Source organism: Pseudopipra pipra, chromosome 21 (genome assembly GCF_036250125.1).
Source record: "Pseudopipra pipra isolate bDixPip1 chromosome 21, bDixPip1.hap1, whole genome shotgun sequence".
Lineage (NCBI taxonomy): Eukaryota > Metazoa > Chordata > Aves > Passeriformes > Pipridae > Pseudopipra > Pseudopipra pipra.
The window spans coordinates 11,056,191-11,082,583 of NC_087569.1; the positions used below are offsets into that span (position 1 = coordinate 11,056,191).

The 26,393-nt window shown below is 48.7% G+C and overlaps 1 protein-coding gene across 10 annotated transcripts in view; it reads left to right on the forward strand.

Annotated features, from left to right (window-relative positions):
* The first annotated feature begins 858 nt into the window (after positions 1–858).
* SGSM2 (small G protein signaling modulator 2) overlaps positions 859–26,393 on the forward strand; it is a 41,204-nt gene continuing 15,669 nt past the window's right edge. For 4 of the 10 annotated variants that reach the window (XM_064678168.1, XM_064678172.1, XM_064678170.1 and 1 more), the window contains exons 1-10: positions 859–997; positions 7,161–7,236; positions 17,591–17,753; positions 19,787–19,948; positions 22,130–22,197; positions 22,690–22,835; positions 23,454–23,588; positions 24,012–24,136; positions 24,743–24,810; positions 25,788–25,951. In XM_064678168.1, coding sequence (XP_064534238.1) covers positions 941–997; positions 7,161–7,236; positions 17,591–17,753; positions 19,787–19,948; positions 22,130–22,197; positions 22,690–22,835; positions 23,454–23,588; positions 24,012–24,136; positions 24,743–24,810; positions 25,788–25,951 — 1,164 coding nt within the window. In that variant the 5' untranslated portion in view covers positions 859–940. The remainder of the gene's footprint in view (positions 998–7,160; positions 7,237–17,590; positions 17,754–19,786; positions 19,949–22,129; positions 22,198–22,689; positions 22,836–23,453; positions 23,589–24,011; positions 24,137–24,742; positions 24,811–25,787; positions 25,952–26,393) is intronic. The other 6 variants (XM_064678169.1, XM_064678173.1, XM_064678171.1 and 3 more) reach the window with 3 other exon arrangements.

Consider the following 26,393-nt stretch of genomic DNA (forward strand, 5'->3'; position numbering starts at 1 on the left):
CTGGGATTACAGGACAGGGACGGGCCAGGGTGGATCTGTGTCCCGGGGAATAGCTCCCGTGCCCTGGGATCACTCCCATCCTGGGATCTCTCTCCCATCCCTTGGATCTCCCTCATCCCTTGGATCTCCCTCATCCCTTGGATCTCTCCCATCCCTTGGATCATTCCCATCCCTTGGATCATTCCCATCCCTTGGATCATTCCCATCCCTTGGATCTCACCCATCCTTTGGATCTCTCCCATCCCTCGGATCTCACCCATCCCTTGGATCATTCCATCCCGGGATCTCTCCCATCCCTCGGATCTCACCCATCCCTTGGATCATTCCATCCCGGGATCTCTCCCATCCCTCGGATCTCACCCATCCCTTGGATCATTCCATCCCGGGATCTCTCCCATCCCTCGGATCTCACCCATCCCTTGGATCATTCCCATCCCTCGGATCATTCCATCCCTCGGATCATTCCATCCCGGGATCTCTCCATCCCTCGGATCATTCCATCCCGGGATCTCTCCATCCCTCGGATCATTCCATCCCGGGATCTCTCCATCCCTCGGATCATTCCATCCCGGGATCTCTCCATCCCTCGGATCATTCCATCCCGGGATCTCACCCATCCCTCGGATCATTCCATCCCGGGATCTCTCCATCCCTCGGATCATTCCATCCCGGGATCTCACCCATCCCTCGGATCATTCCCATCCCTTGGATCTCACCCATCCCTCGGATCATTCCCATCCCTCGGATCTCTCCCATCCCTCGGATCATTCCCATCCCGGGATCTCTCCATCCCGGGTCCCCTCACGCGGTCCCGCCCGTCGCTCAGCGCCCCCCCGCGGCCGTGCGGCGCGGCCCCGCCCCCGGTGACGTCAGGCCGCGGTGAAGATGGCGGCGGGCCCGGGCCGGTGTCGCCGCCCGCGCTGAGGCCGGAGCCGCCACCATGAGCGGCTCTGCGGACGCCGCGAAGGAGAAGCTGCTGTGGAACGTGAAGAAGGAGGTGAGGGCGGGGGCGGCCGGGGCTGCGCGGCGGGCACAGCCCCGCGCTCGGTGGGTCCCTGCAGGGAGCGGGCTCGGGGCGGGCGGACGCGGCCGGTCCCCGCGGGACGTGATGGGGTGTCCGTGCCACCCTCCCCGGGCTGTCCGTGCCACCCTCCCCGGGCTGTCCGTGCCACCCTTCCCGGGCTGTCCGTGCCACCCTTCCCGGGCTGTCGGGGCGGTGCTGCCCCGGGAGCGCCTGAGGGGCTCTGCAGCTGCAGGAGCTGCCACCGACCCCTGCTCCCGGCTCCCTTTCCCGGAGGGTGCGTTCCCCGTAGTACTCGGTTTTTAGGACCTTTCCGTAGCTGTGAGCTCTAGAGGAGAAAGGGGGGAATCGGCGGTAAGGAAACGTGTTCCCGAGGTCGCCGTGGGCGAGCCGAGCCGGCTCCCAGCAGAGCCCTGGCAGAGGTGCCTGTGTGGCGCTGCCCCGGGCAGGGTGCGTTCGGCGGTGCCCGCGCACTCCTGTGGGGCCGGGCCGGGCAGTGTGAGCCGCGAGTGCTCGAGGGACGGGGACCGAGGGGTCGGTCACAGTCACACTTGGGCTCCCTCGCGAGGTGCCCCTCACCGGGTGCTCGGCAGGACGGACGGACAGACAGACGGACAGACGGAGGTCCTGCGCTGGCACCGGGCGGGAGCAGCTCCTGCGCAGGGTCCCGAGTGCCGTGGCAGGAGGTGCCTGTGCCGTGCACATGCCTGGGACCACGGGCACCTCTGTTCCAGCGGGGACTCCCCGCCGGGAGAGCGGCCCCGCTCCCTTTCCCCCGGTGCCGTGTCCGGCACTGGCCGTGTCACGGCCGTGTGGTGCCTGTTCTTACACGGCAGGGAAGTGGAGCTGTGATGTTTATCCGTCACAGCGAGAGCAAGTATTTCGAGCAGGTACCTGCCCTCCTGCTCCTTCCCCTCCCCGGGTGCGGCAGCAGGGGAGCAGGACTGAGCAAAGCTCAGCTCAAAAGTTGTTGCAGTGGCCGAGGTTCCTGAGCCCCACTCCGCTGTCCTGACCTTCGTTAGTGCTGAAACCAGAACACATCGGGTGTCTCAGTCGGCGTGGGGAGATGGAAGGGGTAGAGCAGGGACAGGCATGTATGATATGTATGCAGAGCAGCAGGACCATGTCCTGGAATGACCAAGCCAGCCCCTGGATCTGGGGCGGGTGGTACCTGCTGCTCACCTGCTGAATGCAGCCAGGAACCTGCCACTTGGATTAGAAATTTTAGCTTAAACTATGACTTTTGAGCCAAGACAGTGTAAGGTTTTATTTAGAAGTGAGTGTGCTTGCTCTCCTGGGTAACGTTTAAATATATAAATAAACCTGAGAAATGTTTTCCAAATCTGAACGTTACAATCTTGTGCTAATGTACGAGATGGAAAGTGAAATGGATTTTTGTGATCCAAGCCAGCTCGAGCTGAGAAGAACAAGTGGTATGTAATTAAAAAATCTGAGGCTAATTTGTTTTTAAAGTCTCTAAAATGTTTTTAATTGGACTTTGGCTTTTAAATTACTTGAATAATGCTTAAAAGTGTTATTTGTATCTTCTGTGTCATCTGCATTTTTGTTTTGTCATTGATCTGTTTTTTCCATCTCCAAATCCTCACAAATGCTCTTTTAGAACATGAATAGTGGCTTGGCTTTTTGGGGTTGGCCAGAGCTTTCCAGCCTGAAATAGCCATGAGAGCTTTTGGTGTTTGTAAGCAGGTTGAGGTAACACCTCTCACCTGTGCCCTCACAACGTGTGGCCCCTGTCTGTGCTCACAGTAAGAAAATGGGCTCAGGAGGCAGTTGGAGACACTGAGATGGAGATTTTATTTGTCTTAAGTAATCAATTGATGGAGGCAGGAATTGAACACAAGCCACTTGTAACCACCCACCAGATGATGGTGCCCTTAATGACTGTAATTAACTTTTTCCGATAGAATTTTCAGCCTCATTTTTTATGCTCTGTGACTTTTCACACAGCCACTTCTGCCTGCCTGCCTGCTGTGTGCTGGTGGGCTTGCTGGGAAAACCTGACTCATCCATGGCCATTCTCATTGCCATCGTTCCCTTCTTTTGTCCTCTAAATCCAGGCTCTGCTTCCCATTAAATTATATTCCCATAACCTCAATATCCAAAGGAGTTCAGAGGCCACAGATTGTTTCTGTGTGCTGTTCCACCAAACCAGTTAAAATTCAGTTGTCTTTGCAAAACATATAACTGCTGTCTCCAAAGTCACTCAGTGCAAAGTGTTTAGTTTGTTTTGCCTCACTCTCAGCTAAAATTTCTGCGTTTTTCCTTTGGGAAATTTAATGCTGTTTGCTTTTTCTCAGATGGACTTTCAGTTCCCACTGGTAGGGAATGTATTTTGTTGGCTCTCACAGAAAGGAAGACATGTAATGTGTTTTGAAAATGTAACTCTGCTGGGATTCATGCTGAGGCTGCTTGGAAGTTCACGTTTCAAACATTTATCTCTCTCTGCAGGAAAATCTGTTGTGACAAGCAGAGTCATAAAACAGGCTTTTCTCTGGCCATTTCCTTCTGCCTCCTGAAATGGAGGTTTTGCCATTTCTGGATTTAAACAGAGCACTTCCTAGCTGTGAAACAAACAGGGTAACAATAACCTTAGCAGTTCCACCCTGAAAGATTTCAGAGTGCTTCAGAAACAGTGTCCCAACTTGCACCTGAAGTGCAACCAAATCTGAGCAGAAATACAGTAGTTATTGAACAGCTTCTTTTTGCACCAACCAGTCCTTCATCAGGAGTAAGAAGGAGTCAGTGCAGCAGGAGTATTGATAAAGGAGATAAGCAGTGGCTGTACAACCTGAAGGAGGCACAGGTGCTGGACATGAGGTTTTCTCCTTTGAGGAGAAAACACTGTGGGCTTTAACTGTGGTCCTGTAACTTTATGAGCACTATTCCTTGCCATTTGTAAAGCTTCCTTGTAGCAAAACTTAAAAAATTAAACATAAAGGCATTTCTCTTGTGTACTTTTTTGGTGACACTTACTAAATAATTCATGTAGTGGGATGTATGTCTGGTGTTTGACTGCTTCTGAAAGTTTTGGCCATTGTAGGATGTGGGAGGTCAGAGCAGTGATCCATGAAAACATGGTGCAAATGCTGAGCAGCTTCTCTTCAGGGAGCTTGCTGTGCTTTACCTGGATAAATCCTGCCACGAGGATCTTCCTTCCTCCTCAAGTGCTGAGATCTTTCCCTGGGTGGGCAGAGCTGTCCCTGCTCTGCAGTGGTGGGCAGCGTGGTGCCCATGGAGTCCCGTTTCCAGGGGGAGCAGGGTGTCCCTGAGGCTGGTGTGGTTCCCTGGGGCTGCCTCTGTGCTAGTGCCACCTGGCAGTGCAGGTAACAGCCTGGTTACTCTGTGTGGCTCCTGTACTGACTTGCAGGGGAGGCACAGAGAGCAGGAGGGATGTTTCCAGGGCAGTGCAGGGAGCTGGTGTCACACCTCAGCCCAGGCTCTCCCTCCCAGGGGCACAGGCTCCTCTCCAGGCTCTGGCTGGAGGCTGCAGCCCTCCCTGCATCCTTTGCACCAGCAGCAGCTCCATAGGCTTGCTGGATTTCCTGACCTGTGCAGGTGCATGGGTGACTGAGGGGGCAGGTAGTGATGTTTCTGTTAATGAGATTAATTTGCAGTTTGGTCAGGTCTGCTGGTAACTGCCAGTGGGTGTGTGTGGAGGCTTGTGCTCAGAAGGCTCCATTGACAAGTGCCTCCCCAGAACAGAGGCACAGCAATCCCTACAAAGAGCCAGGCAAAATTGCAAGGGAATAAAAGAAAAAAATAAAGGCTTGTGTTCCATTTGATGAGAAACATTTGCTTTAGCTCCCTGCCTGGAGCATCCATGAATTACGTGGCAGTGAGGGATGACGTGGGATTGATCAACACTGCATTCCAGCTTTTGAATCCTCTCATCTCCTGTCTATGCCTTGAAAATGTTTTCTAATAACATTCACTCACTCTCCAGAAAATGCACGGAGCTTGCTTGGATCCAGTGGCAGTTGGGAACACACCAAGTGCCTGCTCTGTGCTCTCAGCTCTGGCATCTTGGCTTTGACATCTGCTGGGAGGCACCGGATGGTGCATCTGAAACCATTTTCCTTTTCAGTTTTTGTACACTTTAAATTTTTTGTTGGCTGGAATTGAAACAGGCAGAGCTGTGCTGTCCTGTCCCCAGGGCTGTGCTCTGCCCCCCTGCTGTCATTCCTCTAAGTGGTTTCAAACCTCTGCATGAGGTTTGAGACAAGTGCTGTTGGGTTCCTGCCAAGGCAAGCAGTCACCAAGCCTGTCCCTCAGTGTTGCCAAGGGCAGTGCTGAATACCCAGGATAATCTGGATGTGAGTGCCCATCCACGAGACCTCCTCACACCTGTGCTTCATCCTTCATACCCTCTTACTCCTCCACCTCCTGCTACTTCACTGTGAGGTCCCGAGTTCTAACAGCCATGTCATAAATGCTGCAGGAGAGAAACAAATTGCCTTGCTCAGAGTTTATATTGCCAGGCCTCAGGTGTGAGCAGCGAGCCAGGTTTTATAAAGTGCAAAGCACTTGCTTTGAAGTCCTCAGCTATAAAACATGTTCTACTTTCAAAGCCTCTTACTTGTTTGCTTTTTCCCCTCCAATGTTTTCTTTGCAACTCAGAGGGCTCCTGTTTGATAAGGAGCACAAATTCTGGAGGATCCACTTGATCCAGAATGTGGGGCAAGGCGAATGCCATGTGCTGAAAGGCTCGTGCAGCAAGTGCTGGAGCTGCAGCCTTCTGGCAGCCGGGCTGGGGGTGTGCGAGTGGGCACGGAGGCCTCAACATGATTGCTGGGGGAAGGGATGCTTGGTTACAGCATCCACAATTGGCCTTGCAGAGGAGGAGGAAGCCCCTCCAAACTGGAGAAAGCATCTCCATAGGCAGCTGCAGAGCCCAGCTGTCGGTGGAGCACTGCACCTTCTGCACCTTCCCACTGCACCTTCTGCTGCTCCAGTGCTGAGTGGGAAGGCTCCAAACCTCGGGACCTGTCAGTGCTGTGGAGGAGTGGGACCCAGCTAGCCCTAAATGTTGGAAGAAGAGAGTGTCTGGTTGTCTTCTGCCATGGTACCCCTTACTTTCATGTCCTGAAAGTGAATTGACATTTCTTTAGGCAGAGTGTCCTAGCCCTGTCATTATAGCTCACAAATGAGAGAAACCAAAAATGATGGTGGATTTGTATATGGAAGAGAGCAAGCCCTCTGTGGCCAGGAGGAAATGAGTGTCTGATAAATGAGTTGGTGGAGGCAAGTAGTTTTCATTTGGTGTCAGGCTGAGGAAGCCTTTGGGGAGGAATAAGGTAGCAGATGAATGGAGGGTGAGTGCAGCCTCTCACCAAGAGCCTCATTGTAAGATTTGTCTGTTTCTTCCTTAATTTTTGAAAGTTGGTAATTTACCCTGATTTCCCTCTGGAGCTTGACACATCAGCCCTGAAACTGGAAAAGAGCTTTGTTTTAAATCGTTAAGAAGTGCGATAAATGTAATTTTATTTGCTGTAATTGTTAAATCGTGTCTTGAAGCAAAAACGGAAGGCACTGCCTTCTCTGTAGGTTCTGTAATAATTTTGTACAGTGTTTGGTGCAGCAGAGCTTTGAGAGCATAAGTTGTAATTGCTGTGGCATGTGAAGTCCCCAGGCAGGAGGAAGGTGGCCGTAAAGCCCTCTAGGGCTGTGTGCCTGTGTAGCTCAGGGATGTTTTGTGCTTGAAAAAGAGCAGAAGGGCACAAGTAGAGAGGGGACATGGCAACACATAATCTGGTTTCATGAGCAGAAGGAACTGTGCCAAGGGTGAATCATGAAGTTTTGCACAGCCCTTTGGAACTTGTTCTGGAGAAGTTCTTCAGAGGGTATGCTGGGCATGCTGCAATAATCCAGCCTTTTATGGGGCACACCCCAAAGAGACCTGTCCTTGTTCTGCCAGAGGTTCCCTCATCCCATGATAAGCTGCTCAGGTTTGTCTGTCCTTTCCCTCCTTAAATCCATGCTTCCCTGCAAAATGTGAGGTGTGTGAGTTGTGAGTCTGTTGGTGATGGGGAAAAGGCAAGCAGTGATTGAAACTGAAACTCCCAAATGCTGTGCTGGTTTGTGTGGAGATCATACAATCCTTTCTCTCTGTTCCTTTCAGGTAAAGCAGATCATGGAAGAAGCTGTGACACGGAAGTTTGTCCATGAAGACAGCAGTCACATCATCGCCCTGTGTGGTAAATGTCACATGGCACAGCTAACACTGCCTAACCTCACTTTTCCTCTAGAAATGTATTTTCTCTGCTGTCAGAGGTAAAGGCAGGGATTTAGACGTTAGAAATCACGGTGTTCAGGCCCATGCCACCTTTTTATATTTGCTACATGTGTGTGTACATTCCAAATCATAAAGTAACTCCTACTAAAATGTCATTATCCAAGTACCAGGCCAAAATGACAGGTGATTTACCAGGAAGCACTAGTACATTAAATAATGTGTATTTGGGGGTAAGAGCTGTTGTCTGCTTAAGCAGAAAACAATGAAAATCTCAGTGAGTTTTCCAGCCAGCATTGTGCCACTGGCTGGTTGGCCAGTGTTTCAGATCTTCACAACACTTCTGCTCTCCCCTTGCTCCAAATGCTGCACTGCATAAACGGTGCACTCGAGGCCTGGGCTCTCTTTGTGGAGATTCCAGTATATTTTTAATATAATCAGTGAGCCACTGGGGACTTTTCCTTAAATGGTATTTTGGAAGTGGCATTACCAAGAATTAGAAAGAAAATAAGATAGATAGATAGTAGAAATAGTGTTCTACATTATGTACACCAAGAGCAGCTGGTATTCAGAAGTCTGTGAATCGATCTAAGTCTGAATAAATTCTAGAATTTGGTGGTGGTTTGCCTGTTCCCTGCAGACTTAGACTGATGTGTGTGTGGTGGTGATGGAGTGATACACTGTGGGTGGGTGGATAAAGGATGGTCCAGTGGTGGGTTCTCAGTAGAGGTCAGCTTCAGAAAGCTCACACCCACTGCTCCTTTGGAGACTAAGCCACTGCTTTCAGTGCCCGAGAAGGAATTGTTGAATGGAGGTTCAACAGTCTGAAATCTAACCCATAATTTACTAGGGCCAACAAAAATGTAACACTATTAACCAGACTTAGTGTGTGGAGAAACATCACAGCAAGATCCTGCTGAGAATGAAAGCTCTGTACAACTGTAAATATGTGTGTTGGCCTGGGGATTCTTGGCTGCTTTCTCTCTGTGCTTCAAAGGGAAGACAACTGGGAGTGATTGGAGAACAGCCATAATCCCAGCACTGCTGAATCTCCAGAGCAGAGCATTTGCAGCCTGCCAGCTCCCCAGTTAGGTGTGATGCCAGTGCAGAGGTTAAGCAGAGGGGAAGTTAGATTTGGCTTTGGCTGGAAGTGGACCATTCAGACAAGGAAGGATTGACACACATTACTGACAGCCAAAGTCAGAGAATAGTAACCTTTCCTGAAAGTGATATTCCAAAACCACTGGAATTCCAGTTTGCTCTGCTGTGCTTCACCAGCCTGTTGCTGTTGGCAAGTTGGCTTTGACTTACAGCTCAGGAGCATTGATCCATCCTGCATGCTCAGTGCAGGAATGGCAGCTTTGACCACGTTTTCTGGCTGAGGTTTTGCTGCCATTGGTGCAGACTGTAGCTGTTCCCTCCATCGAGTTTGTGGTTGTGTTAAACATTCCCCTTTTATCTACTGCATATATGTACTACACAGAGGAGAAAAAGTAACTGTGGGAAGTGGTCCCAGGACAGGAGGAGGTGCAGGATCCCTGAGCCAGTGGCCTTGCTGCAGATTGCCTGTGTGATCCAGAGAGCTCCCAGTGTGGTCTGTCTGGTCCCCGTTCCCGAAATCCTGTTCTGGAAGCCGTGCTTGGTGTCAGGCAGCTATTTCTGTTAGACTCTACTTGGCCAAAATTAGGAATACTGTAAAGTGTTCTTCACGTGTCTCTCTTCCTCCCACTGTGATTCCAGTTGGTTTTGTGTTCTGGATTCTTCAGCATCTGAAGAACTAATAACTCCATGAGCTGACTCATCATTGCCCAGCCCGATGCTGCTTTGAACGTAGACCTTGATTAACTCTAAACCAGAAGCAGGTGAAGCTGAATGTTCTGTTTTCTCTTTGGCTGATTGAATGGAGAAACCCCTTCCAGCAGATTTGGCTAGCAGCTCCTGGCTGGGGCTCTCCTGTGTGTGCAGTTCTCTTCCCTCCCCCACTCCAGTTTCATGTGCCTCTTCAAGAGGTTTTTCCCTTCTGTTTAAAATAAGACTGCCTCAGAACATGAGTCATTTTCAGTGAATCTTTGTTATAAATATAGAATTCTTGTGAATCATTTTACTCTCCTGCAAGGCTGAGTTTAGCAAGAGTCTCTTAAATACATGATAGTTGATTTTCAGGGTCTGTCTGCATCAGTAACTGAACATTTCCTAGCTGCCCCAGGTCCTAGATGGCTGAAAGCAGTGCCAACGTTTTCATCCTTATGAGAAGTGCAGGGGGTTCTGTATTTGTTCTCAGCCCAGTTTATAACCCAGTTATGTCCCAGGGGCTCTTTCATCCCCCCAGTTTCTAGAAGATGCAGCTCTGTGGTTTGGAGCTGTAGCAGCTCCGTTTGGCCTCTGCAGCGTGGCTGGTGTGTGCCATGGTGGGACAGAACTCCCCCTTGCCTTGGGCTGGGGTTGCTGTGGGGTGTGGTGGGACAGAATTCCCCCTTGCCTTGGGCTGGGGTTGCTGTGGGGTGTGGTGGGACAGAACTCCCCCTTGCCTTGGGCTGGGGTTGCTGTGGGGTGTGTTCTCTGGAGGTGTGTGCTCGGCCAGGCTGCAGTGACACAGGGCTGTTCGTGGCATCTTCAGTGGCTGGTGCTTCTGGGGGAAGCTGGATGTGGATGTTTCCAGCCTGGGTTCTGTGGAGACGTTTCCTTGGGAACGGCAGCTGCCATCCCTGACGTGGGGCCTGGCTGAGCTGAGCTGGCTCTGCAGTGCTGAGCCCTCCTCCTGCAGCCCTGCTCCCCCGGTGCCCAAAGCTCCCATGGCTGCAGGTGTTCTCACCAGGAACACCAGCCCTTCCCAGCTGCTGCACTTCTGAGGGAAGGAGGAAGAAAAAGGAAGCTTTTCTCTGTCTCTCCAGCTACCTGAAGTGTATTTACAGGGTTTCCAGTTCAGTGCATTACACTTGCTGTGTTCATCCAAAAACTCCCTGCACTTTGCTGAGCCTTTTCTGTGTAGTTGTCCATCTTCAGGTCTGACAGTAACGTGCTGCTTTAAGCAATTAAAAAACTTCAGTCAGCTTCATACAGCAAATGCACTGGAACATGCTTTATTCCTGAATGTCCAAGACACTGTTACCTGAATGACAGTCTTTATGTTTTTAATATATAGTTTGAAATGAGTCTCGGTAGTTTGTTGTCTTTGAACAACAATATATATTTTGAGTGCATTAAATGAAATAATCCTGAATTCCCATGCTGTAAGCTAATTGCCATAGACTTCAGGTGGCTTATTGAGGGCTGGGATGTGTTACAATCAAAATATATGTTGTTTAGATGTAAATCCAACATGCCTGCTTGGCAAAGGGAATGTACTTACTTGGGGGAAGGTTGGCACTAACCATGAGTGAAAATAGTAACTTGGGCACTGTCAAACATGCAGAACTTGGCTTTTCAATCAGATTTCAATTCAAATTAAGGAAGGGATGAACTGCACTAAGAGCTTTTTTTGGCCTGAATAATAAATCTGCTGCCAGTAATTAAACCTGCTAATTAAAATGTACAGAATCCCTTTGTGGCTGAACTGAGAAGGCCAGTTCTGATTTGGAGCTGCAGAATGGTATTTAATGTTGTGCTTGGGGCTTCTTGTAAACCTTCTTTGAGGATGGCAGGTCTGCATGGCACGTGTCCCTTGGGATGTGAGTGGGTGACTTGCCCAGCTGCCAGTCCAGTCTGCTCTGGAAGAGCTGCCTGTGAAACCTTTGGGAGTTGCTGGACACGGTGGTTGAGGAGGGTGTGTGAGGAGGTGAATGGATGGGTGAGGAGGTGAATGGATGGATGGATGGATAGATACATGCATGGAGAGGTGGGAGGGTGTGTGAGGAGGTAAATGGATGGGTGAGGAGATGGATGGATACATGGATGGATGGATAGATACATGCATGGAGAGGTGGGAGGGTGTGTGAGGAGGTCCATGCATGAGGAGGTCCACACAGCAGCTCTGCAGTGCTGTGAGTGCCCCGGCCAGCTCTGCAGGGTCCATCCTTTCCTTTGTGGGTGACTTCCACATCTATAAGCACAATGTGCCAGGTAGTAGGTGAATATCATCATACTGCTTCTTCTCAGTACAGTTTCTCTCCTGTGCTCCTGTTGGTTGTGCAGCAGCTCCTTCAGCTTCCCTGTGTTTCCTTCAGTCAGTGAGACTCGAATAGGTCTTGACTTGGGCCAGGTTGTGGCAGGTCAGAGCTGGACTCCAGGCTGGGGATGAAAATGGCTGCATCTGTGAAGCACTCCTGAGCTGGCATTATTGCTCTCATGTTGGTGCTCTTGCTCTGAAGCTCCTACGGTGTCTGTGTACATGAGGACTGCACAAGCATTTGTTGTTCTTGGAAGCAGAGCGAGGACAACTGTCACCCACAACTGCTTCTGAGATGTCTGTGCCTCAGGCAGAGAGTCAAGTTCCACACTCAAGACCTGATGTGTGGGCCATCCATTGCAGTTTCCTTTCACAAGCCCTGGGGCACTTACACTTGGATAATCATCTGTGTAAGATGCTTCCTTCTTGGAAAATAAGTAGAGGGAATTGTTATTTGGAATAGCTCTGAGTCAGTCAGGATCTGTTCACAGCAAAAGGACTGGTGTGTTCTGAGAAACAGAACACACTCTTGGGTCCTCTTCACATTTTAGCACCAATTCAGTGTATAACAGGATTGCAGTTAATGTGCAAAACACTGAGACTGGACTTTCTATCCAACAGTTTAACAGTTACTCCCCAGCTTCCTAAAGCAGAGGAGTACTCCACTCATTCTGGAGGTGGGAGGCAGTAGGAAAGCAATTGTGTGGCTGCATTTTCTGGAGCCACGTGCTTAGCTGGGATCTTCAGGGCCTGTAAATGTTTGTAGAACACAGTCAAAGAGCATCGCCTGGAGTCATGGGTGAGTCTGTCAAAGCTGGCAGTGGAAAATTGGGAATCCTTTGAACATGAGCATGGCTGGTGACTCCTGGAGGTATTTTGGGGATGGAATGATGTGTGAGCTGCAGGAGTGCCCGGCAGTGCTGGTTAACAACCTGCACTGCCCACAGAGACAAGGGTTAACCACAGCAACGTGTTAGTTGTGCGACTGTTGCCTTCACTGGTCGTGTGATGACTTGTTATCCCATTTTGCACAAAGTTAATTGTGTTTGAAAGAGAAGATCTAATTAGGAACCCATGACTGCATGATGCTGGAGCTCATGTTCTGTTCTCGTTCAGGACCTGAAATCCAGGCAATTATCAGAGTCACCAAACGTCACGATCGCCAGCCCCAAGCCATGAAAAATCATGAGTCAGAAATCTTTCCCTTCATGGCCCTAAATTACAAGGCTGGATTAAAGTTCATGACAGGAAAATAAAATCAGCTGGGGAATAGAAATGTATCTCTTAAGGACATTTCTTACCCAGAGGTCCTTATCCAGTGGCTCGCTTCAAGAGGGTACAGCTTCCAGAAGAATATCCAATAGCCACAACTTGCAGTAAAATTGTGGAAGGCAGCAATGTGGGAAACTGTTGGTTTTTAAGGCAAGAAGTAAATTCCTGATAGAAGCCCTTTTCCTGCCTCCTGTTTAAAATATGGCACCAAAGTGTTGACAGATGAAAGGAACTGGAGATTGACACAGAGCTGTTCTGGACTTCATTTATGGAGTGACCTGAGTGTCCACACAACGAGCTGGTCCCTTCATTTTCAGTTGGAGTGGCAGCTTTCCACTTCTTCTGAAAATCAGCCCCATTAGGAAGAGATGTCTTATGCTTTGGGGTTTTTAGGTGATTCTCTTGAGGCTTCTAAATAGCACCATGGTCATAGGTTTGACAGAAAATTCAGTTTTCTCTCTTTTTTTTTCCTTAGCTCACAGAAATGTAACTTCTGTAGAAACAGATGTAAATAACCATTATTCAACCTGACAGTTTATCATCTTAATTCTTTGGCTTTCTAACCTCAGCACGGATATTTTAAAAAAATGTAGTTAATCTGCTATGGAAATGCAAGTCTCTCACAAACAAAACACAACCCTCACTGTATTACTGCTCCTATTTGGAAAACAAACATTTTTGGTGATGAATAATGCTTAAAAAACAGTGTACAGAGATTCTGCCTCACTTGATAAACACATTAGCCCAAAGAGAGTACCAGAGATGATCATAATCAGGGGGAGGCAAATATTTTTTCACACAAATTTAAAAGGTTTTTGATTGTGCTCCAAAGCTGATGCTTAAAGTAATGAGTGGTGTTCTGTAGAGGGGAGAAGAGAGAGTGAATACTAGCTTTGATGTGAAATGAAGCAGTTTTTTAACTGCACGTGTTTTTAGTCTGAGAAGTGAAACATAGTCTGTCGTGCTTTTTAGAGAACTCTGCTAAGTTTTTTGCTTTGATCCTGGGCCATTAATTGGATCACATTCAATACTTAGAGGAAGCTCAGTAATTTTGATTTACCCTTAACAGTGTTTAATGGAAACGCTTCCATTTCCTGAAGGTTATTGAGATCCTTGAAGCTTAATGGTCAAGGTTTGAAAGGGGAGCAGTCACCAGCTTCCAGCCCTGGTGTTTCCTGGCCAGAGCTATCTTTAGAAGTGAGGATTGTCCATTTGGAGACTTTCCTATTTTCCAGGGAATGACTGAACATAGGATGTTGTGTGGCAGAACCAAACAGGAGAGGGTGAATGAGGGCAGAGGAGCACCTCTGGGTGTCTCCTCTGCAGTCCTTTGCTGCTGGGCTGACACAGGCACAGCTGAGTCTCCCCTGCCCTGCTCAGTGACACTGTGCTGGGACTGGGCAGTGACACTGCTCAGACTGGGCAGGTCTGGGGTTACCTGGGTAAAGCAACAGGAGCTGGAGATCGTGAGCATCTGATGTCTTCTTTATCATCCTCCTCTTTTCACTTGTTCTTAATTTCTTCAGCCTCAAGAATTCGATTCCCCGTGCACAGTTTCCATGAAAACAAGGTATTTAGCTGCAGTATTTCTTCCTGTCTAAAGAAAATCTCATCTGCTAAATATACCCCATAAATTATCCTTCCACAGGCCTTCTTTTCTCTGCTCACCACCCTTCCAGCCTCAGAGCTCTCATTTCACACTCCATTAAGTCATGTCAAGATTTTTCTAGAGGCAAAAAAGGAGAAAACTGACCTTGCTCACCTGACTCTGCGAGAAGTAGCCGTGGTGAAGTCATGAAAAAGTGACATTTTCCAAAGCTTGGTGGGCACCGTGATTATTTGAACTGTAAATCAATAATATATCTGCACTTAATTAAATTCAGCAGTGGATACTGCAGGGAATGTTCCTCAAAACTGGCTGGAGTTAATGGATTTTTAGATGGGTGCTGTCAGTGGAACCATACAAGGGAATTACCTGAGCTGTGCTGGTTTATTCCCAGTGCAGTGCTGCTCTTCCAATCTGTGTGTAATGAGTTGCTGCCTTTTTCTGTGATGAGTTTTTGGCTGTGTTTGTTGGAGGTGCAGTGACTGTAGGCAGGCTCAGATCACATTGGGCTGTGCCCAGAGAGCTCACAGTAGTTATTGACCTGTGTGCACACACCTGTATCCAACAGCATGTGTATGTGTGTGTGCACAAGACCCCCTGTTGATGCCTTTCTGGTGTCAGTTAGTGTCTTTTTAGAGTGTCAGATTCCAAAGAGGGGAAAATGGTTCATTTTCTTTGGAATAGGTAAATAACTTCATTTCCCTGTCCCATGGGTACAACCCCTCGGAGTGTTCGCGTGTTATGTCTTTAGGCAGCAAGCTGAGCTTTGCACTTTGGGACTCCAGGGCGTTGCCTATTTTTGGTTTATCAAAAAGCCCCATTGCCAAGGTCCTCTCCTGTCTTTTAAAAGATTCTGCAGCTTGAGGTGACTCTTCTCCCAGTGTGTTCAGGATGTGTTGAGTTTGCTTTCCAGCTGAGCTTGGCTGTGGGCAGTGTTGGCAAGGTGCAGCGAGCTCAGTGCCTGCCTTGGACACAGAGCCAAGGGAAAGCCCTGTGGGCTCTGCCAGGCAGCTTGTCCCTGGCTGCTGTGCTGTGCCACTCTCGTGCTGCTCACTGTGCTGGAGAGATGCCTTCCTGCTGTCCTGTGCTGCCAGGGTGACATCCCCACAGTCCCCTGGGCTGGGCTGGGCTGGCACCTCTGTGGCAAGGTCTGCTGCCCTCCTTGGATGTTCTGTAGTTACCTGGATACAAGACAGGGTGTGTTTGGAAGCGTGTTCAGATCCAGTCAGGTGTCAGTGTAAAGTCAGCTGTCCTGGAGTAGTTCCTGTAGAAAGCAGCCTGGACAGAAGAACTGGAGACAACCAGTGCTGTAAGTCTCAGTCAGGGGGTGAAGTGGAGGAGAATGAAGTGCCCTGAGGGTCACAGCAGCAGGGCTGTAACCTGCACCCTGATCTGAGGGTGCCTTACATGCAGAACTGGCCATGCATTAGTCTCTCACATACATTTTGAGGCAATCCAGCAGTGAAGTCCAGTGTCTCTCCCCTCACAAAAAATCCCTACGTGTGTGCTACGGGCAGCTGGGGACTGATGTTACCCAAGTCCTTGTGATGAGAAATGTCACAATGGACTAATTAAATATTGGGGCTTTAGAGACAGTCACTGTGGAAATTGCCCTCAGTGGCAGCTGCAGCATTTATTAATAATTAAAACTGTGCCTGCTGTGCTTTTCACTGAATTTGTTTCATTAATATTTTATTGTTTTAAAGAAATAAAAAAAAAGCAGTGGAGGTGGGAAGAGACCCTGTTTCCTAAGCAACAACAATGCACTTCTTTGCAGTTATTTTTAAAGGCAGGTTGCTTCGTTTAGGGTTTGGAACCAATTGTTGCTGCATTGCTCCGGGCATTTGGAAAGCAGCTTCTCTTTTTTCTTATTCTTTATTTCTGATTGAAGGGCAGAGCAGAACAGTTGCTGGGTTAAGAGCTGTTGTGATGGTTGCTAGAGAGGAGGTAGGACTGTGATGTGCAGAAGGTCCCATGCTGCCATCCCTGGGCAGCTCTGTCCTGCACTGTTCCATCCCTGGGCAGCTCTGTCCTGCACTGTTCCATCCCCGGGCAGCTCTGTCCTGTCCCGGGCTGTTCCATCCCCGGGCAGTGCTGTTCCATCCCCGGGCAGCTCTGTCCTGTCCCAGGTTGTTCCATCCCCGGGCAGTGCTGTTCCATCCCCGGGCAGCTCTGTCCTGTCCCGGGCTGTTCCGGCTCGGATGCTCCTTGGCTCGGATGCTCCTTGGCTCGGAGCGGAGCCAGCCTGGCCGCGGGGATGGTGCCGGGCTCCTGCTCTCCTGCTCGTGTCAGACAGGCACTGCTCTGCCCCCGCAGATATCCTGTGATGGCAGAGCACGATTCTGCCATGAGCTGATTGCTCACAGGGTCACACGGGGATGTGCCCGGGAGTCCTGGTCCTCTCTCCAGGCTGTTGTGCCTATGGGGTGGTTGTGTTCTGGGGCAGTAGTGCTGGCTGGAAGTGCACCAGCATGGGAAGCAGTGTTAGACCTGCTGCTCAGTGGCACTCGGGATAGTTCCAGGGCCTGAGCAGTGCAGACAGGGGTTTTTCAGATGCAGGCATTCAAGTGTTGTGGGATTTGGAGTACAATAAGGAGAGGAGTCTTCAAGAAGTGCTCAGCACCTGCCAGTGTTGGGCATGAAGTGCAACAACAAAAGGCTGCCTTCTCTCAAAATGAGCCACTGAGTGCTGGGTGAGAGGCAGAGAGTATCGGAGCAGATGGAGAGGCATGTGTTCCCGTGAGGAACATTTCATGTGCAGTTGGAGCTGTGGTTTCCCCCGGGGCTGCCCTGCTGTCAGGCAGTGCAGGAGAGCTGGGTGCTCACGCAGACCCTGTGAGGGCTGCCCTGCTGCGTGGGCACACCTGGCACTACAGCTGGCTCCTCTCTTCCCTGTGAATGAATCCTTCACCCCTTCACATGGGCAGTGTTGGCTCTGTGACTCATCTGCAGTCTAACTTTAAAAGCTGATAGACAGGGAAGGCTTATTTTTTGTTTTGGTTTGTTGTTTGGTTTTTTTTTAATTTATATTTCTTTTGTTTCTCTTTCCTGCAGCAGGTTACACGAGAGCTGGATAGATTTCTGCTGCAGTCTTGCAAGGCTGACATAGTGCAGTGCAGTGCTTTGCTGGTGCCATCAGGGTGTGTTACAGAGTGGTTCTGTGAGTCTGTGATGTGCATAGTGGGGTGACATTACTGGGAGATTTCAGTTTGGTTTTGTACTGCCGTTATCTGTACCTTACAAGGTGCTTGTAGTTGCAGGTTAGGCACGTGCTGGCATGATCTGGTTTGGAGCTGCAGTGTGTCTGCCTGTCCCCTGACTGTCCCTGTCCCGCAGGCGTGGTGGAGGCGTGTCTGCTGCACATGCTGAGGCGCAGGGCCGCCGGCTTCCTGCGCTCCGACAAGGTGGCCGCGCTCTTCACCAAGGTGGGCAAGACCTGTCCCATCGCTGGGGACGTGTGCAAGAAGGTGCAGGAGCTGCAGCAGCAGGTGGAGAGCAGGTGAGGCCGGGGTGTGTTTGTCAGCAGAGTTCCTGCAGAGTGTGTGTGTGTGTGTGTGTGCAGCGGGCTGGGCACACACAGACTGCTCCGGGAATCCAGGGCCTGCCTGGGCCACGTGTCTCGGTCGTGGCTGTAACAACGAGGCAGATGGTTGTGTTTGATCAGGCTGGCAGCAAGCAAAGGGGCAGAGGTGGGGAACTGGGCCTCTGGTGTTTCATTGTGCTGCTCAGTCCAGCAGAGCAGCACGTCCAGCCCACACACAGCACCAGAAGTGACTAATTGCTGGTGATTTCAGAGGGCTCACAGTTGGGGTATGGTGGACCAGCTGGGTGGGAAGGGAGTGGGTGGAAAGAGGAACCAAAGAACAGACTTAGTGGCAAAGCTGTTTTGGCATGCTTCTGTCAAACCAGTGACAGATTTGTGGGTATCATGGTAGGAATAGTTAAGTTAATGGATACAAACTGATGGGAGGAAGGATGATATAGGAAAGCTGTTAAGTACATACTGGACTTGAGCACAACAGAATTTGTCCTGGAGTCAAGGACTAGAGATTACAGAAAGTCTTAAATTTCTTGGTGCTGGTGAGTAGTGCAATTAAAATTTTCCATGTGGTTCTGCTAATGGAGTCACAGTGCCTGAGCCTGTGGGAGGAGTGTCTTGTCCTGTAAGCTGAGGACAGGACTGTTTTTTCTTCTGTGTGTAGGCACTGCTGAGCCCTGAGAGCTCTTTGTACATCATCTGAACTTTTAGCCTCTGATTAACTTGCTGTAAGAAGGGCTTTGCCAAGAGAGCTTAACTTCTTGTTCTGTTGAAGTCTTCAATTATTGACAGTTGTTTAAATTAGCATTTATATTTCTGTGTCATTTTCTGGCATTTATCTTTATTAGACTTGTAGTTATCAGGCTTTGTTATGTAGCTTTTAGCAGGTATGTACCTATTTTTGATATATTTTTAATTGTGTGCCTACTGATACAGACTGGCATTTTATTCATTTTATTTCTTAAAATATTGGGAAGAAGGATGCTTTCTGCTGAAAATTCAGCAGCTTCTCCTGGTTACGAGCCCACTCAACCCCCCCTCTAACTACTAGAGATCTTTGACTGTGTCCTCTGACAGAAGGGAGCAAATGACTTAAATTCTGTGGTTTCTCTTGGAATTCTGTGGTTTTCAACTATTAACAGCCACAAAATTTAAGTGCTGTGGAAAATGTGCACAGTAAAGAGACTAATGGGAGTCTGTAGGGGGTGGACTCGCTTTGCTGGGTGTGTGAAATGAGACAGCAGGGCTGTAGCTGCCTCACTGGTCCCGAGGCTGTGGCTCAAGAAAGCCCCTGTTTAGGATGCAGCTAAACACAATGGAATTGCTCAGCTCTCAGTGCTGGCATGTATTTCTTGCCTTGTAGAGGTGCTGTCATGGCCTCCTGGAGGACCAGGGACCGTGTAAATGCAGAGAGAAGTTACAGATCTCACCCCAAAGAGCCCCAAACAAATGCATTTACACTTTGTAACTGAACAGTTTCCTGAAAGGGAACCCGAGTGCTGGCAAAGAACAGCATTGTTTGAGAACATGGATTTTCTCCTGCAGATTGTATCAGGATGTCACAGTTTCTTTCCTCATTGAGTCAAAACTGAACTTTCTGCTATTTTAAGGGGAAAATTTTCTGGGAAAGAGATTAAGAGGGTTGCTGTTCCCCTCTCAGCCCAATGCAGAGAGCCAAGGCAATGTGCAGTGCTGGGCAGCAGGAAGCTGTCCCTGTGAACTGGATACTCTTTACAGATTCCTCCTGTAAATAACTCAGAACTGAGGCATCCTGAATCCTCAGAGCCATGGTTTTCAGCAGATCCCTGGTGGTGTCTGACTAGAGCTGCACACCCCAGAGGCAGTGAGTGCTCCCCCAGGGGAGCAGACAGCTCGTGTACAGCCCTGCACTGGTCAGACACACAGGGGGTGTTCCAGCCCCTCCCCACGGGGAGAGCTCTCGGGGAGAAGAGCAGTAGGAATTCTGACTACTTTTACTTTATCACCTTCTGCAGGAAAAACCAGCCCAGTGGGCAGGAACCCCTCAAGAGACAGGGATCAACCACGAGCAAGACTCCTGTCCTGACCCCTCAGGCCATCAAACACATCTGGGTCCGGACAGCCTTGATTGAGAAGGTGCTCGACAGGATCGTGCAGTACATTGTTGACAACTGCAGGTAAGAAAAGAAGCAGAAACAGGGATTTGTTGGGCTGATGCTGAGTTTAGGTATCTGCAACAAGGGATTTCATCAAAAGTCTTCAAACCTCTGTGATGCAGAGTTCTGGTCGGATGGAAACCAGTTGCACAGACATTTAAAAAAAATGTACTTTTGTTTTTAAACAATGATGGTGTTTCAGGCTTACAAAAACTGTTACAGACATTCAGCTTTCCAGAAATCAGCTGAAAACCCTAACTTCAAGTATATTAGGTGCCCAGATTCTAATGGGACCTAGATTTTAGTGGAATAGGAATGTCTTCTAATAGGTCATGAGTTGAAAATAATCCTTTGGAACTTTAATATGTCAGGGAGGAAGATGCCCTTTGTAGATGAAAGAAGGGAAAATTAAAACAGGAGGAGTTAATGACATAAAACCTTAGGGTTGTGAAAACAGGTTCTTTGAATTATGTTTCCTTTTTATAAAAGTCAAGCTCTGTGTAAAATGAATCTTCCCTTGCAAAACCAGAGAAGAGCATCAATGCTTTATGGATGTATTCCACAGGGACTCCTTAAGAGGAAAAGACAAGTTCTCTCTGTTCTGTCATTGCTTCCTGCTGCCCAGGATCAGCTGTGGTTTCCCAAGGGGTGGCTCTTAACTCTTACCCTTCCTGCCCTCCCATTACTGATGATACAGAAGACTTATGGGGCACACTGGGGACAGTTTCCCATAAAAAGATAAAGGGAGGGACCCTAAAGCTTAATGTGGTCCCAGAAAGGTACATCTGCTGCCACTGCAGTTTGTTTGCAGGGGTCCTCTTGTCAGTGCACACTGGGGACACATTCTTTCCCATCAAAGCCCAGGACGAGAGCTGGGGCAGAGCAACTTATTTTTACAGTATTTTCCAAGTTTGCATTACTGTTTTCCTTGTCATCAGCTTTATTTTCATGATGTATCTTCCCACTAAAAAGCAAGAGAATGGAAGAAGGGTTTTTGTGCTGTTCAAGCAAACTGTTGCTCTGGGACATGTAACAGCAGCTTGGTTTATGAGCTGTGTGCAGCAGAGGCAGAGGGAGGCTTGGCTGTGTCGCAGAGCCAGAGCTAATGGAAGCACTTCAGTCGCTGTCTCAGTGTCTGTGGGTACACGGCACAAGGTTTTTGTCATTTCTTTGCCATGTAATCCACCAGGAGACAAGTTAAGAGAGTTTGCTCTCAATTTTTCCATTACTGTGTGCTGGAGGTGTTCACCTTCCTGCCTTCCCCATCCTTTGGATGAGTTAGGATCAGGTCCTTAATTGCAGGTGTGTGATTTTGAGAACCTGATTTGGTGAATAGAACAAACCTCTTCCTAAGGCTTGTTGCCATGCATTTTTGACATTACTGCTCCAATGCTCCATGTTCCCATCCTTCAGCTGTTCTGTCCTAGAGGAGGAGCAGGTGCTTTAGAGTTTGAGCCCCACCTAGTGAACAGACCACAGAGGACAGTGGCATTCCAGAAATGTGGGTGTTTGGATTTTTTGGCTGTGTGGTTTGGTAAGGCAGCTTTGCCTGCTGTAATGGCAAGACTTTGGGGTCACTGCAGGAGCTACTATTTGTAGCAGTTCATTGTTCTTGACAGTGTTTCGAGGTGATTCCTCACAGATGAAAGAGGTGTTTAAGAACGTGTGGATTGTTTGGTCTCTGTGGAAAATGGACAAAATTGCTTGCAGAGAGTTATTGTTTGTCTCCATATTGCAATAGTGCCCAAAGCCCCAGATCAAATATACTGGGTAAACACATTGAGCACAAGGCAAGCTCTTACCTCTCAAGAGCTCAGTTAAAAAATAGATGAAGCAGAATGAGCATATTGAGAGGAGGTGACTTGCCTGGGATTATCACAGCTGATCATGGGCAGAATGTGCATCCAAAGGAGGGATGGTGGTCAACTGGTTAAAGGTAGAAATCTGGGGTGTAGTTTTATTGAATTAGTGGTTCCAGGCTCCTTTTATGCTCCGTGGAGATCTAGTCAATGTTATTGATATAGTTTAGGAAATTATCTGCTTCTAAAGCAGATGTCTAAAATAAACTGAATTAATTTCTCCATAGCATTCTTACAATATGTTTTAATGATCTTTAAACACAGTTCGGGACACGCTGTGTTGTAAAAGGCTTCTTTAGCTGCAAACCCAACTTTTAATTGGGCTCTGATCTTTTATTCCTAGTAAATATTATGAGAAAGAAGCTTTACTCGCAGATCCTGTTTGTGGCCCAATACTGGCTTCTCTTCTGGGTGAGTTCTTGCAAAGTTACTTCTTATGCTGAAGAAAATAAATTGTTTCTTAAAACATTTTGTATTATAACACTGTTACAAGAGATGATTTTTATCTCTCACATGTAGTTTAGCTATTTATAACAGAGCCACTCAGAAGATGTTGTTTTGTTGCTTACAAGCCCAGTACAGACTGGTCATCTGTTTTTATTATTAATTTTTGGTTGGATCAGAAAACAGAAAGGGAATGGCTTTTTACTGAATGCTTGCTGGCAGACTGTAACTGCTAATGCTGCTGTGGCAGGGTGTTGTGGCCTACAGGAGTACTTTGACACAGCCCTAGGTAACAGGACCTGCTATGTGTTGTCTGTATTATGGGCTGATCCTGTAGGATCAGAGATCATTCATATTCACTTGGCTGGAGAAGGAGATCCCACCTTCAGTGCTCAGCCAGCAGGATGGGACTGTGTGTTTGTGACCAGGCTCAGGTTTCTCTGCTGGCTGTTTTCCCAGTTGGTCCCTGTGCTCTGGAGTACACCAAGCTGAAGACAGCTGATCACTACTGGACAGACCCTTCTGCCGACGAGCTGGTGCAGCGGCACCGCATCCAGGGCGTGCACGGCCGCCAGGACTCGCCCTCCAAGCGCCCAGCCCTGGGAGTAGGTATTTACTGGGTGGCTGTTTCTGAGTTAAGGTACAGGTTGATAATAAAAACAACCCTATGAGGGAGAGATCTGAATCTGGAACACCCTTTCTGTTCTGTAATGGGGCCTTTATCACAGATTAGAAGTCCATTTGGGCCCCAGCGTCCTCTTTGTCTCAATGTAGAAAAGTTTGAGATCCAGCACTAAATTCTGTGGCTGTTGACAGTTGTGATCTGGCCAAGTAACTCACAAGAGATCCTGAGCTGCTGTGCTCAGGGCTGAGTAAGAGTTCAGGTGATTTCTCTGCAAAGTCTCCTGGCTCCACAAGAAGTTCCACTCTGTGGAGATTGGTCTGAATGGCACAGTTCCTGGGTTACTGCCCTGCCAGTGCAGCCATCCCTGTCCCCCTGCCCTGCCAGTGCAGCCATCCCTGTCCCCCTGCCCTGCCCTCAGTACAGCCATCCCTGTGCCCTGCCCTGCCCTCAGTACAGCCATCCCTGTGCCCCTGCCCTGCCCTCAGTACAGCCATCCCTGTCCCCCTGCCCTGCCCTCAGTACAGCCATCCCTGTCCCCCTGCCCTCAGTACAGCCATCCCTGTGCCCCTGACGTGCCCTGGCCGTGTGTCTGTGCCAGATCCGGAAGCGCCATTCCAGCGGGAGCACGTCCGAAGATCCCTTTGCTGCCTCAGCCAGGGAGTACGTGGAGTCCCTGCACCAGAACTCCCGGACACACCTCCTGTACGGCAAGAACAACGTCCTGGTGCAGCCGGTGAGCCTGGGCAGGTTGGGGCCGTTGGCTTGGGAAGTCGGTGGGGTAGGAGAGGGTGCAGCTCAGATTTGTCAGGGGCTCAGGACAGGGCTGCCTTCCTGCCTGACTCTGTTGTGCTGAGGGAGATTAGCACATGACAGATGCTTTCACTGCCTGCCCAGTGTGAGTGTGAAGTGGGCCTGTAGGCAGGAACAAACATACTGGACCATATTTCATAAACCCAGTGATTCTATTGTGATTTCCCCCTCTTTCTAGTAGTAATATTAAATACCAGTACTTTTGTTGTTAAGGTTTCCCTCAGCAGTTCCCAGATAATGCACCCCTGGAATTTATGGGGCATAGGAACACTGGAACATATAACTTCTAGAGGTACTTTGTGCACTTTAGTCACCTGGGTTGTCTGTTTGTTGCTTCTGTGAACAGAAAGATGACCTGGAAGCAATTCCTGGGTATCTCTCCCTTCATCAGTCAGCAGATAATTTGACATTAAAATGGACTCCAAACCAGTTGATGAATGGAACCCTTGGAGATTCAGAGCTGGAGAAAAGGTATTCATTACACTCAGGAAAGATGGGAAGCATTCACAGTGTTTATTCCTTGTATACTTGACACCATGACATAAGTGAAACAAGGCTGATTTAATGGAAGGACTTCTGAATAGTGCCTGAGTTGAGGTGTTGGACAGCTTGGGTTCTGTTCCTGTTTTGTCACAGATGAAGCAACTTTCCAAGGGTCCTGTCCTGCATTTGGATATAAGACCTTTTCTAAGGGAAAACAAAAGCCTGCTCTTCCACGTGTTCAGGAGAAAAGGCTCAACACAACCTTCTGTCATTAGAATTCTTGTACATCCTTTCAGAAGGTCCCAAATCACTTGGCACCTGTGGCTGATCTCAGCCTCAGAAGAGAGACCTGCAATGTCATTGTCTTTCCTTAGATCAGTTATTCATTGGATTTGGGATTTTGCTTCAGTAGGAAGACAGGTAGTCTTGCACCAGGCAGGTATGTCTCCTCAGGGAATGCTTCTTCAACCCCAGAACCATGCTCTCAGATGCTTAATCCACACCATTCTTTTTCTAAAACTTCATGTGTATTTTTCATAGCACATTAATGAATATGGAAAAACCAATGTTTCCTGCACTTTCCTTCCCTCTTAGTGTTTACTGGGACTACGCACTGATAGTGCCACTGAGCCAGATTGTCTGCATCCACTGCCACCAGCAACGTAAGCATGACCCGTCCTCTCCTGTGTCCCCCAGAGCCCTCCCTGCCAGGGAATGGTAATGCTGCTGCCAGTTTATGTGGTGCCTCTTAGGGGTTGTTATGAACAAACGCTTTTTCATCTTCAGCTGCCTTCACTGAAGGGCCCAGTGAGGCTCCTGTGCCAGCACTCCAGTGTCAGCTGATTTCTGTGCTTTGGCTTTTCTGTGTGTTGGGCTTTTCTGGATGTCTGTGCAGAACTGCACTTACAGGAAGCTGTCAGATGTTAAACATGGAAGCTTTGGCTTTGTAAGCACAGACCCCCATCCACTGAGCATTTCAAGAAAGGAAGGGGGGAAAAGCAGGCCTGTCAGCCTTGTCCACAGTGGGATCATCAGCCTGTAGAAAGAGCATGTGTGTAACCAGGCCACCCTCTGTCACCCTCGGACCACCCAGAGCTCACGAGCCCATTCTGCTCAGTGGAGGGAGAATCTGGAATGCCACTTCTCTCCCACTGCTCTCCTGACCACAAGCCTCAAGTCAGAATCACAGAGCAAAGACATAGAACATTTAGAAATTTTATTTGAGTCATATTTGAGTTACAATTGGACTGAAGGACTTCTTGAACTAAGAGCCTGTTTTAGAAGACAGTTTAAATATTTTGCTTTAAAATACATAAGCAGGAGAGCCACTTGAACTATGTCTTTTTCTCTCTCAGTGTCAGGAACACCTCTGACTCGTTATGGATGTGTGGGAATGAGTGTTAAAACCTGCAATCCCAGCTGATAGAGGCTGACAACTGCAGGAGGCCTGTCACAGCTTGCTTGTATCTTGAGATTCTTTGAGACTAAAGGGCTGAGATCATCCCTAGATCACACTGTGTCTTACAGAGGTTTAGTGAACTACTTAGAGATGATCACCAAAAAAATCCATTTAGAAAGTAAGAGTAGAAAATAGAGGTTCTAGTGTAACAGTCTGGACTCCCCTTGTCCTTCTTTGCAGCAGAAAGCAGATGGACATTAGTCTTGGTGAGCCAGGATGGAACTCAGAAGCCTCCACTGCACTTCCCCCAAGGAGGGCACCTCCTCGCCTTCCTGTCCTGTCTGGAAAATGGTCTCCTGCCTCGTGGTCAGCTGGAGCCACCACTGTGGTCCCAGCAGGGCAAGGTACTGTCTTTTCTGGTGGGCTGTTGGAGTAGGTGGGGCTGGTCTTAATGTGCCTGATCCACAAGGTCTGGGCATTCATTTCCAGCTGCTTTATAGTAAAGTGGGAGGCAAAATAACTCCATTTAGTCAAATTTGATTCTTATACAGATAGTCTATAAAAATTGTTCATACCTTCATTGCCCCATTGAGCAATGAACTGGAGTCTGCTGTTGTATCAAAACACAGCCAGGTGGGAGGAACCAGACTGGGATGGACTGGGACAGAGCTGCTGCTGGAGGCTTGGGGTGCCCAGCTCCCACAGATTACAAGAAAAGGCTGGTTTACAGTGCACAGAAAATCATGTCCGTGCCCCTGAGCCACTTGCTGTGTATGACTCCACATTTTCTCCCTCACCTCCTCCCATCATTGAAAGTTTGAAGGCTTATAATGCTAGAGGTCTGCA